Below are 13,863 nucleotides of genomic sequence, written 5' to 3' on the forward strand. Positions count from 1 at the left end.
TTGGTTCAGCAATTTCATTTTGGTTGGTGTGATTCCTAAAATGTGATCATTACCTTCTAAGCAGTTGCGCGAACAAACGCAAAAGTCCCTAGTGGAGCTCCTGTTATCAGGAGAAAAAAGAAGGTTAAAGTCAGTCTCTGTGGACAGTTATGAATTAAACTAGATGAGGTGTTTAACAAAAGCCATGCAAAACTCATTTGCACTCTTTGTATGAAAAAAGTTTACGTGACCCTTTACAGTAATGTTAATGTATTAACTAACGAACGAACAATACATTTATTACACCATTTATTATTTTGTTAATATTAGCTATTAAAAATACAGTTGTTCATTATTTGTTCATGTTGGTTCAGTGCACTAACTAATATTAACAAACACAACTTGTGATTTTAATAATGGATTGCAAAATTCTGAAATTAACTAAGATTAATAAATGCTCATTCTTAGTTCATTCATGTTAGCTAATGTAGATAACTAAAGTTGGTAACACTTTAGTATAGGGAACAATTCTCACTATTAACTAGTTACTTATATTGCTTGCCTATTATTAATGTATTGGTTGTTTATTAGTACTTATGAAGCACCTATTCTGCATGACCATATTCTACATTCCTAATTCTACCCAATACCTGAACTTAACAACTACCTTACTAACTATTATTAAAGCAGCAAAAGCCGTAGTTAATGGTTTGTTAATAGCGAGAACTGGACCTTAAAGTGTGACTCTAATGTTAACTGATGCACTTTATTGAAAAATGTATTCAGGTCCATTAAATAAAGTTACCACATTATTTAGTGGACCTGAACTAACATGAAATAATAATAAACAGTTGTATTTTTATTAACTAATTTTAACAGATGAATAAATATTGTAACAAATATTTATAATTGTTCATTGTTAGTTAATTGTAGTTGATGCATTAACTAACGTTAACTAATGGGACCTTATTGAAAAGTGTTACCAAAATTTTATCAAAGCACAACAAGTCAAATACCTTTCACAGAAATGCAGTATGAACACTTGAGTGTTAATGCAGAGGCCAAAAGCAAATTGAGGGGTGAGAACCAGAAATGTGTAAGTGACATTTCACCAACTTTACAGAAGGTCCAAAACAAAAATTTTCAATAGTTTGATCTGACTTTGTGTACTGATTTCAGTCGTTTATAATACAAATTTGTACACTCATGGATAACAGTATATTTTTTCCAGCAGAAAGAGCTCATCAAGAGCTTTCATTTCATATATATCTCCATTTCACCCAAATGTCACTTACGCCCTTCTGGTTCTCACCCCTTAAAATTATCTTTACATGTGTTCGCTTATGTCCAGATATTATTTGCAGATTTGCGTTGATTTCTGTTTAGACCACCAAGAATATTATATATTGTATTGTATTATATTACAATACAATATAATATAATATAATATGATGTAATGTAATGTAATGTGATATGATATGATCTGATATGATATGATATGATATGATATAAAATAATATAATAAAATACAGTACAATATATTATAATATAATACAATATATTGTATTGTATTATATTGTATTGTATTGTTTTACAATATAATACAATGTAATACAATACAATACAAAACAATATATTCTTATTGTATACATTATTGTATTGTGTTGTATTGTATTCTAAGTAATGTGTGTGTGTGTGTGTGTATATGTGGGTTCAAATGATCATACTTTTTTTTTTTTTTGATATGGGTAATGATTTGTTTGTGGAAGTGCTTGTATACAGATTTCACTCAGATTTGTTACAGTTAATGGTTGAGACCCATTGTTGGAAGAATGTATTTTATATAGATAAGCATGTTTCGTTGTAAACCTCATACATTCTATTACACGTGTATATAGGTGTCCTTCATTAAAAAGAAGCGTAATGTTTTTTAAGTAAATGATTAACTTGCAATATTCTATGTATGAATTGTTTGCAAGCCCTAACAATTGTACTATAGCAGTACAACTAAAAGAATTAGCCAAATCAGATTTTCAAGTATAAGTTGTATTTTAAATTCTCAAACTGAATTCTCTGTGTGTCCATCCAGGAGAGGAGGACCATTACTGATCGGAGTTAGAAGTGACCACAAGCTGTCCACAGATCACATCCCCATCCTGTATCGCTCCTGTGAGTTTTCCACACTCTATGCAGCACATTTTATATTTGTAAAAATACCTGGCACATATGCTGTTAAATCATTGAGCATAATGCTCAGACAGGATCAAGTCTGTCCTGCAACTGTTTTTTCAACTGCATCTGTCATATATAGAGGCTAGAGTCTAAAAATAAAATAAAAACTAATAGCCAATTAATAAGCATTCTTATTGTGACAAAAACAACACGTGCACAATATGCATTTAAGTATGTTGTCATGCATAATATTTCCTTGCAGTTTCCTGCTTCTGATAGCAAATGATACTCGTGTTTCAGATTCGTCATAAATATCATTCTTGCGTATATTCTGTTAAGAGTTACCAAGAATAAACTTTAGGGGAAAAAAAAACTGCAATTTTTTTTGTTAAACTTCCCTGATTTGTTCTGTAATGATTGATAATGTTATTTGTGTCTTTTATATAGCTGGTAAAGATAAAAAGACCTGCAATACTCTGCCCAGGATGGACGAGGACACGTGTCTATTTCCTGTGGACGAGAAAGCCGTGGAGTACTACTTTGCATCTGATGCCAGGTTTTTATCTTTCTGCATAGAGCATTCATTTGCACTGGTGTTTTTCAAGTATTCAAAAAAATGGAGTGGATTTAAACAGAATAGGTGTTTAGATGGGTTTATTTGTTGTCACTGCAGTGCTGTCATCGAGCACACCAATCGGGTCATCTTCCTCGAGGACGATGATATCGCAGCAGTGCGTGACGGGCGTCTATCCATCCATCGGATCAAGCGCACAGCAGGAGATCACCCGGCCCGTGCCATCCAGACGCTTCAGATGGAGCTGCAGCAGATCATGAAGGGTAAGGACAGATGCATATTATACACAAAAATACCAAGAGCTGATTGAAATCACCAGTTCCAACCTGATTGACTGGATTCCGCACAGTTTTCACAGGTTTTATGACTGGACAGTTTTCAAGGTTAATGTTACTTGGAAGGAAAAAGTTTATTGTTTTAAACGATTATTAATCATTTAATTGCCATTCATACTACACACATGCTCGACTACAAATAGCAAGTGTGCATAGCTTTTTAAGTTTTTTTTTTTTTTAACAACAAATTAAATATATGTTTACAAATTCATTCATATGAGTAAATTATGTCCACTATTATAATGCATTATTTTTATTACCGTTATTATACTGCACGCCCACTACTGTAATGTTCGCATTTGTGTTGATTCTACTGTAACTGATTAAGCAACATTTGATAAGATCAAGTGAAAATTACTCAATTACATAAACCATTAAATAAAAAAGGACTGTTGTTGGACAGACCTAAGACATGTTCACACCAAGAACAGTAACTATAGCAGTAACTTTCTAGGACGATAATGTTTTATTATAAGCATGTGCTGCCGTTTTGTCATCTGTTAGTTTAAATGCTTTAGCTTGTAGATTCTAAATTACTGTCAATGTTTTATCGTTCATCAGCTGGGAAAAAAATGTTCTGCAAGTGATTTCAAACTTTATCAATAGCCAGGTTTGCATCCAAGGATTTTTGGCGAAAAAATATTTAGTGCTTCAAAGTTTTTACAAATATGGCTGATGGAAATGGCATTTATCGATTAATTTCTCATGCATCTTTTTTTTTTTTTTTTTTTTTTTTTTTTTTTTATTTCATTTAGTGCATAAATTCTGTATTGATAGTTCAAATGTCACAAAAATTTGTGTGAAAACATTTTTTGGGGCGTTAATGCAAATAAATGTGGTGTCACATGACCGAATTAGCCTATAGGCAGCATCCGTGTTCGTGGTGGTGTTAAAATTAAAAAAAAAAAAAAAATATATATATATATATATATATATATATATATATATATATATATATATATATAATATATATGTAATATATATATATAGTAAGAAAACGACGAGTTACCTTTCAAACATACATATCTTAATTTGATGTTCCTTTAGTACATATTTATTTTGTATAAAAAGTGCAAAATTTTACATTAATTTGTTTTGGCTTGTTGGCTTATATTTTCATTCTTGTTTTCTTCTCAGTTCTGTTCTACTGTTAAATTTAAAGGACTTGTTGTAGAGTGAGGGGAAGTAAAATAGCATGGTTTTTTTAATATGTTTGTCTGACTGTATTCTGTTATTCACAATAAAAACAAAACATTGTGCTTTTGTAAGATAAAGGAAACAAACAGGAATGCGCTTGCTGAAGAGCGCGTCACAAAAATGAAACAAAATTCTGCATACAGGGTTGCTACTTGCTGGGTTTTTTTTTTTTTTTTTTTTAATTATTTAGAAAAATATATATTTTGCATATAAGCCTATTACTTTTATTTTTATTTATTTATTTATTTTTGTATGTAGCCTATAGTTCCTCACGTTCTGTTGTTTATGCTGCTTTTTGCATGTATAAAATTAATCCCTGGAAAACAAATGTTGATATTTTTATTGGGTCACAGCCACGTAATTTAATTGTAATTGAACATAATCTTATTGGTTAACGGTTAATAATGGCTCAACGACTGTCGGTTGCTCCGTTAGGAGAAATAAAATAACCGAAATGAACATTTCTATTTCCAATATAGTCAAATAGAAGTTAATCAGAAAAAAAAAAAAATAAATAAATAAAAATAATAATAATAATGGTCTATAGGCCTAACTAAGTACAAAAAAAAAACAATGACATTTGTTAATAAAAATAATTTTATGTAGGCTTGTACAATTAAATAATAGCTTATATAATAAAGTTTTGTTTCAAATGGATAAAGAACAGGCTACTAGCCTATGTAATTTGCAAAATGGGTGAAATTATGTATGGAAACAGCTCAAGGGTTATTATTATTATTATTATTATTATTTTTTTTTTTTTTTTTTTTTTTTTCAATACACCAAAACATATGAGACAGTTCACTTCATTTTTTTTTTTTTTTTTTTTTTTTTAGGGATGACATCAAGCACACCATTTTATCGGTAAAGTGCCATTAGGATGGAAATAGGCTGGAGACAGCAAATTATGCATATTTTTTTTTATGCATTCTCTTTGTCGATCACAAAACATCGCAAAAACCTGGATGGAAACTTGGCCATTGTAATGGTGGTGTGGACTTCCTCATTCTCATAGAATTAGAACGATTAGGAAAGTATTATAATTATCAAACATACAGCTGTATAGAAATGGTATGAATGGCCCTTTATGATAGTCAACAGTCTAGTTCTATGAGAATAATCAGAAACTCGTGTGAAACAGAGCAACAGAAAGAAAAACCCAGCCCACACACAATCTATTTATGCTTCATGCCAATTATTTGCTGTGTTTGAAGTGTTGCGTATTTTGGTCATTGTATTTTGCCTGTAAAGTCTGAGGTTGTTCGTCTGACGTCATCTAGAGGTGTTTGCTCAGAAATATAAGAGCCTCTTAGACTTTATTACAGTCGTTTTACAAAACTGTCACTGGGGAAATACACAGATGATTGGATACAAACCAGCCACACCCTATGTGACCCACATTAAGATGGTAATGTTAAATCGAGTTTTAAGGATGTTTATGGACATGTCTCAATGCAGCTCTGGCATATAAACCTTTAAGAGAGAAATGACTGGCATAAACCAGAGAGTATCAAAGAGGGCAACTGTGACCATAATGCACCAAAAGTATGTGGTTAAACGCTGATCTGTTTCCTGAGGACATGGTGCAAATCATATAAAAACTTGGCTTTTGGCATCGCTTGCATGTTTTTTTAAAACAAACAATCTGGACAAATCAGATAGCTAAAATGAATCCCAATGCCAGAATCGAACATTTCCAACATTATGAGCTAATCCCCATTTCAGGAACATTTCGTCATTTTTGCACACCAGGAATTTAGTAAAACTTTAGATTAGGGACCAGTTCTCACTATTGACTAATTCCCTGTCAGCGTTTCCCTTACAAAAATTAACCATGGTTTTACTGTAGTGTAGTAATCATGTTTTTTTTTTAGGTATTGATTACCATTTGTAAAACCACAGTTTTACTGCAGATACCATGGTTAATTTGTAGTTACCATGGTTTAACTACAGTAACCATGATTTTTTTTTGTTTGTTTTTGGTTTTATTTGTAGTTGTTTAATTTTTGTAAGGGTTTTAAAGGAGAAGTCCACTTCCAGAACAACAATTTACAGATAATGTACTCACCCCTTTGTCATCCAAGATGTTCATGTCTTTCTTTCTTCAATCGTAAAGAATGAAAGCTCTGCACTGACTGAGCTCTGTGTATTCTGACTCAAGACAGTTAGTGTATGTCGAAAAACTCCAATCGTATTTTCTCCCTCAACTTTAAAAATCATTTCAAAATCATCCTACATCACTGCAGAAGTTCCGACCCAGTCTTTGCAAAGTGAACATGCAAAAACACCCTTAACAAAAAAGGTAAAAAAGCGATATAGGATGATTTTGAAGTTGAGGGAGAAAATACGATCTGAGTTTTTTGACATACCCTAATTGTCTTGAGCCAGAATACACAGTTCAGGGAGAGCAAGACAAGACAAGAGTATATAAATTGTATTATTTTTATCAAAATAACCAATCGTTTTGCTAGATAAGACCCTTCTTCCTTGGCTGGGATCGTTTGAAGCTGCATTTAAACTGCTTTTTGGAAGTTCAAACTTGGGGCACCATATCAGTCCATTATATGGAGAAAAATGTTTTCCTCAAAAAACATAATTTCTTTATGACTGAAGAAAGAAAGACATGAACATTTTGGATAAAAAGGGGATGAGTATATTATCTGTAAATTGTTGTTCTGGAAGTGGACTTCTTTAATAAGTGGCAAATTAGGAGTTTATTGAGAAAAAAGTCATAGTTAATAGTGAAAATCGATCCCCAAACAAAAGTTTGACCTGGAATTTTAGTTACTCTTTGCCATTTTTAGGGACTCCTTTAGTTCCTTCTCCAGTTCTTTGCTCTTCTCTCCTTTGCATTGCATTTGAGTGTTCTGATTGGAGCTTTCCAGTTCTCTGTGCATTTTGTATCCTGCATTCTTTGAACAGACTCTGCTCAGAGACTGTAGCAGTTACTAGTACTGTTGAACTTGAGGAGCTGACATGTGTCAGCAGCGAATGTGTGCCTGCTTTCTGGCCACCAGAGAGCAGTACATCGCTTCAGAAGTGCAGTGCTTTATATTTTTCCTCCTTTATCACTCCTCCTCCATCTCTCCATCCACTCCTTCCCTCATTCTTCCTCGCCTCCCTACTTTTCATCTGACCTATTGTGAAGAAGAAAAAAAAACAATTCACATGACCTAATTTCGGGTTATAGCATTCCCTCAGTTATTCTCGCATTCCTGCTGTTTATCTCGATTTTGTGAGGAAAGAATTAATCAAGAATTTCTAATCAAGCAGATAATTAAGGGCTTTGGTTTTGCTCGGCGTCAGTGGCTGAAATCTCTTAATCCCATCAGACCGTCTGTAATCAGCTATTTATGATGATAATTTTTCAATCATGTCTTAGGACGCCTCCCAGATGCCCTTTAAGACGAGAGCAGTTCCAGATGACGTTTCCTCAAAAATATGAGACAATAATTCGCTCAGCACAACAGAATGCAATGATTTTGTGATGCTTATCACCTAAAAACTTCCTTTCGTGCTTCTCTACAATATTCTAATGTAATTTACCATTGACTGTTTCTTCTTTTAAAAACAGGAAACTTCAGTTCCTTCATGCAGAAGGAGATCTTCGAGCAGCCGGAGTCTGTGGTCAACACTATGCGAGGAAGAGTTAACTTTGAGAACAACACAGGTGATGTCAGCTGTACTCAGATCAGCAAGTCATTTACAGACATAAGTAAAGCTTCTAGGGAATTCACAGTCCTTGTGAATTTAAGTTTATTGCTACACTTATCGGAAGAGAATTTATTTAATGGGAACGTTGTGTGTCTTTGCAAACATTTGCCAGCTGACACTTTACACTTACTGTATGTGTTGACTTTGGTAGAACTGAATGGGCAGTCAACTGCATCATTGTCAATAAAACTGGACTCATGAGAAATGAGTCAGATTTCAGGATAATGCCAAGTAGCAAGTTTCTGGCTAGTCTGCTTCCTTTACAAATTATGTAGTGAAACAGAAGTCAAAGAAGTTACTGGGAATAGCAGATTTTTCCCAGATTCTTACTTGCATACTGGAATTTCTTAATTTGCGTTTGTGTGTGTGTCTGTGCAGTGATTTTGGGAGGGCTGAAAGACCACATTAAAGAGATCCAGAGATGTCGGAGGCTCATCATGATCGCCTGTGGGACAAGTTACCATGCTGGAGTTGCAGTATGTACATCATTAAACACACGCACGGCCCACTTCACACCTGGCATTAGTATAGGTTTTCCAGCAAATTGCTCACGTACTGAAGGCACATTGTGACGCCACATTTGGAGCTGGTTAGGGACGGCTAACAACAATTGACAGAGTTGTAAATGCTACAAAACATTTGATTTGAAAAGTTAGTTTCAATTAGTGGTTGGCCGATACATCACCCAAGGCTAATTATATATATTATTTTTGTGTTAAGTGAGAAAGTATTAAGTAGAGATTACAAACAGTAGCTTTAGAAAGAAATATTTTGATTCAACAATTTATTACACACAGATATTTAGGCTACAACTGCTTAAAATAAACTATGGAACATAAATGTTTCTCAAATGATCCTAATTTTTTTTTTTTTTTCATTCATGCAATGGTAACCATAACCAAAACAGCTTTGTTACCAACAGTCTTCAAAATACCTTCTTTTATGTTCCACAAAAGAAAGTAAGTCATTCAGGTTTGAGTAAATGATGACATAACTTATTTTTTTTGGGTGAACTATCTATCCCATTAAAGTGTTTTTTTTTTTTTTTTTTCTTTTAATGAAATAATATTCTAAATAAGAAACTAAATTAAAGAAACCAGCAGGTGGCAGTAAATATCTTCATGCCTTTATTCATGCTTTTGATTTGTTTAAACAGCTGATTCATTCAGGAATTCAGTAAACGGTATGAATGGGCCTTTAAATCACTGACTTACACAGGCTTTTATGGCTTTTTTTATTAGGTATGGCAGTAGAGGGCAGACAGGAAAGTATTGGGTGGAGAGAGTGGGGTGGGATCGGCAAAGGACCTCGAGACGGGAATCAAACTCGGGTCGCCGCGAGCACGGTTGTGCTACATGTCGGTGCAATAACCACAAGAAATATGTAATATAACACAATATTAACTTATTTATTGAACTGTTGGTTAAAATCACATTTGCATTTGTTATATTCTGGACAAACAGCACTTGTGTGATTATTGCTCTTGCTGCTTGTGTGATATTGCTTATCATGTGATATAAATATGAGCCAAGAAACTCATAAAGTTAGATTTTTGCCCCAAAATCTTGAATTGTAGGGTATAACTACACTTATGGAGTTGTTGCCCTGCATCATATTTGTCAACAGTCAACTGTATGAAATATAAGATGACGTACAGGTGTGGGGGCGCGGCCAGTGTGTTAACTCCGTTAAAATATACGTTAAACACGTGTTAAACTGACAGCCCTAAGTTAAATACTTCATCAGTTCGATTTTTTTTTTAAAGTGTGCATTTGTAGCCTGCGTCAAAACAAGTATCCTCAGTGCGCTGCAGTCTGTCTGTGTTGAATCTTCACTCACTTCTCACTTAAAAGAATTCCTGAGTAGGGAAACGCAATAGACTAGATATCTTATTTATTATCTGTCATATGACACAAAACATTTTGAAATCCGATTATATTGGAGACTTGGAATCCAAGGTGTAAATGCAATCCAGCTGAAGACTGTCCGGATATGAAACACATGTTAATGTCAGGTGTGAAGGGGGGCGAGTTTAAATTCAGCATTTGAAGGGGTCGAATAAGGAAAAATCAGTTTTTTTTTTTTTTTTTTTTTTTCCTCTGGCTTTTGACATTGAACTTCATACGTACTGTAACGTTCAGAACTTAAAAATGTATCTAATGAAACTAAACTGCAAAAACGATATAATGTTATATAAATGGGTAGCTATTGAAAGATGGAGCACCACAGACTATATTGAAACTGCTTTTATTCATTTTACAGTTGGAACTTGCATGGAAATGTTAGCTAGAAAGCTAGAATTATATATATGTATATAAAATGTCCCGTTTTGTTCTAAAGCTACTGTCTGTCTACTGACCTTTGCTTGGTGAATTTTTGTGGACCAGTCCAGTGATTTTGATAGAAATCCACACAATCTGGAATTTTATAAGGGCGAAAGACTTTCCAGTGCAGATTTTGTGAGGGGTTAAAGTTGGTTGCACAGATCTGCCATGTTGACCAATGGAAAGCTGCTTGGCTTGAAAGTCACTTCATAAACTGCTACACTGTTGGCAATAAACAATGGAACTTTTTTTACTGAAATTTCCCTAATGTGAGTGGAGACAACGAACAATTATCATGGAAAACACAAACACACTTCATAAGTCATAAGTGGACTTTAGGGTAAAATGACTTAAAGTTACGTGTAACAGAAATAAAATGCCTTTATTACTCTGTCATATGTTATTGCGTCATGTTTGATTACACCATCATAATTGGTTCATGCTGGTTCTGTTTTTCGCTTAGACTCGTCAGGTACTGGAAGAACTGACCGAACTTCCTGTCATGGTGGAGCTGGCTAGTGATTTCCTGGATCGAAACACGCCTGTCTTCCGAGATGATGTGTGCTTTTTCATCAGCCAGTCAGGTTGGCTCACACGCTTGTATTGTTATGTGTTCTGTTTTTGAGACAGGACTTTCATCTGAACGTGTGTGTGCATGTTTGTGTGTTCAGGAGAGACGGCAGACAGCCTGTTGGCTCTGCGCTACTGTAAGGAGAGAGGTGCCCTGACGGTGGGCATCACCAACACCGTGGGCAGCTCCATCTCCAGAGAAACAGACTGTGGTGTTCACATCAATGCTGGTCCAGAGATTGGTGTGGCTAGCACCAAGGTGGGTTTGGTTTTTCATTTCTTAATTTATGAAGTAATTTTATTGCTGAAGGCTGATTCAAAAAACAGTAACCATCTTCAAACATTTGAAACATTTAAAAATATCAAATTAACATGTTCTTTTAGTATAAGTAAAATTAAAATGGATGTTTTGCAATTAATTTGATTATTTCAACCAGATCACAGCCTTAGTAAACATACATTAAAGTTATAAATAATGATAGTTCTGTTTTTGGTCTGATAAGGTTACAAATGCTCAAGCAGCCTACAGTTGCTATGGTTAATTCTTAAGGGTTCTGCCTCCTCTGTTCACATGTGTCTGAAAATACACGACTTGCTTATCTACTTTTCATTGCAGAAATGTAGTTTGAAAACAGTGTTGAAATATTCCATATGTAGTAAGTAAGGTTAAAACGGTTAACGTGTATAGTTTAAGACACATAACAGTTTGGGAAGTTCAAGCCTTAATTAGGTGTCAGACCCCCCTGCAAACCCACTTGTAATTCGCACCGTTCTCCAACCCATTTCACCAATTTGCTAGCATCCACTGCTCCGTACAACAGATTCTTCTCACCAATTACTGTGTATTACCAAGTAAACGGCCCACATGGCAGCCCTCATTATGTGCTTTAAATTGGCCTATTTCCCGCAGCCATCCCATGGCCAGAGCCATGTTCAAAAAATATACATCATTAATTCATTAATTTACCCACTTAGATGTGGGTATGTCTGATATGTCTAATATTGTGGGTATGTCTAATATGCTACAGTAGTACTACAGCAACTACACATGGGAGCTTGGTTATTGGTTATACTACTAAGTTTAAAAATGTGTAATACTGAGCTAACAACAGTTTAATATAAACCATTACCAAAAGTAAGTTGTCCAAAACTTTTATGACTAGTCCCACAAGGTTCTGGAATGTTCTAGAAAGCACTAGAACATTACAGATTATTCCAGAATCAGTGTTGGGTGTAACGCATTACAAGTAACAAGTTACGTATAAATAAGTTTGAGGCTTACTCTTTTCACTTTTGGCGTGAAAGGGCTTTTACATTTTGCCAACATTTTTTTTTTTTTTTTTTTTTTATTTATTTTGTTTTAGAAACGAGCAAGGCCAGTAATGCAAAAGTAATGTAATGCATTACTTTCCATAAAGTGTAACTAATGTAATTAGATCTTAGAACTTAGAGAGTAAATTAGTATTGTAATGCATTACTGTTAAAAGTAATTTTCCCCAGTACTGTCCAGATTGTTTACAGAAACTTTTGGAATGTTCCCATCCTTGCAAAAGCAAAATTAGTATAAAAACATGACTGTACAAACCAATGTTCCATAATTTCTAGAAGTTCTAAAATTTAACTGACCTAAATATGTACAAAAATATTGGTGCTACGTGAAAAATAAATTGTACAATAATAATTAGTCTCACAGAATTACTGAAACCATAAAAAATAGTGTAACAAACCACTCGTGAACCACAAATACATTGTGGTATCTATACTAAAAGTACATGCTTGAATTGAACAAGCATTTTTTTTTTTTTTTTTTTTTTTCTTCCTCAACTAAAGCCAAGGTAACACTCATTTTACATACAGCACGCATCATAATTTAAAATCACAAGTTTTAAAGTCAATCACACGTCTCTAGTGAAGCTGAACTGTGCAGGTGTTGCTGTTCTCAGCGCCGTCACAATAAAACTCTCAAACATATTTGGCATTTTTCAAATATCGGCATCGGCCAATAAGTTTTTCTGTTTGGCCGATGACGATATTTGAAAAATGCCAAATATCGACCACTAACTAAAACTAGACCTAGAACTCTAAGGTTTGAGAAGTGTTCCATACCATCCTGAACCACTGTTCCTCGACAACCAATATGCCAGATTCAAACCTGTGTCTTCCGCATCAGCACCACAGCTCAGAAGGTCTGGAGCATTTGTTTTAACCACTGCTCCATATTTTCGACCTCTACATACAAGTTTAATGAAGTCACAACAGATATTTGAAAAGAAAAAACTGTTCTTGGATGTGCCTAAGGAGCAGCTGGATTTGGCTGGATGAGAGATGTTAATGCTGAGAGAAGAAATATGACCACAAAGTAGACTGCACTTTTCATACTCTCGCTGCTTCAGACTTTTTCTACCTCTACTTACTTTAAGATGAGAAAGAGCATTTCTTACTGTTAACGTGTCATGCAAGAAAGACGAGAGCTCCAGTTGATTTATGACAGGGCTTAATTAGGATAGAAACATGTATGCCTGTAGGCTGAACGAGGTGATATAATTGCTTATAGTAAGCATCAGATTACAGTGAAACAATGAGAGTGAGGTGCCAGGATATCTGCCAAATTGTTGCATTGGTATTTTAGTCCCGCTTTCTTTAGCTCTTGAAGCAATTGGGCAGGCCATTTTCAATGAGTTTAAACGATAAGTTACAGACTACCTCGGATGGCTTCCAGGTTTTAGATGAGATGCAGGACTCTACAGTTTAGGATCAGCCCCTCATTAGATTGGTGGTTTATTTGTTTCTGTATTCCAGAATAATTATGATGCAGTTGTGTCTGAACAAACTCCAAAAGGTTGTTAATGACCATGTGTTACGTAAAAGAACCCCCCTACCATAGCCATTACTGCAAAAATTGGGGCATTAAAAATTACATTTAAGTCACAAAGCAGTGAATTTGTGCTGAGATCATATAGTGGATTGTTCGTTAGGCCATATTCAAGTCAGTATGAAA

The 13,863-nt window shown here is 34.5% G+C and overlaps 1 protein-coding gene across 1 annotated transcript in view; it reads left to right on the plus strand.

Annotated features, from left to right (window-relative positions):
- Positions 1 to 13,863, plus strand: part of gfpt1 (glutamine--fructose-6-phosphate transaminase 1) — a 34,162-nt gene that overhangs the window by 6,135 nt on the left and 14,164 nt on the right. The window contains exons 7-13 of the mRNA XM_051117553.1: positions 2,069 to 2,148; positions 2,599 to 2,707; positions 2,825 to 2,988; positions 7,832 to 7,927; positions 8,350 to 8,447; positions 10,759 to 10,879; positions 10,967 to 11,124. Coding sequence (XP_050973510.1) covers positions 2,069 to 2,148; positions 2,599 to 2,707; positions 2,825 to 2,988; positions 7,832 to 7,927; positions 8,350 to 8,447; positions 10,759 to 10,879; positions 10,967 to 11,124 — 826 coding nt within the window. The remainder of the gene's footprint in view (positions 1 to 2,068; positions 2,149 to 2,598; positions 2,708 to 2,824; positions 2,989 to 7,831; positions 7,928 to 8,349; positions 8,448 to 10,758; positions 10,880 to 10,966; positions 11,125 to 13,863) is intronic.

The sequence above is a fragment of the Labeo rohita genome, chromosome 8 (genome assembly GCF_022985175.1).
Source record: "Labeo rohita strain BAU-BD-2019 chromosome 8, IGBB_LRoh.1.0, whole genome shotgun sequence".
NCBI lineage: Eukaryota > Metazoa > Chordata > Actinopteri > Cypriniformes > Cyprinidae > Labeo > Labeo rohita.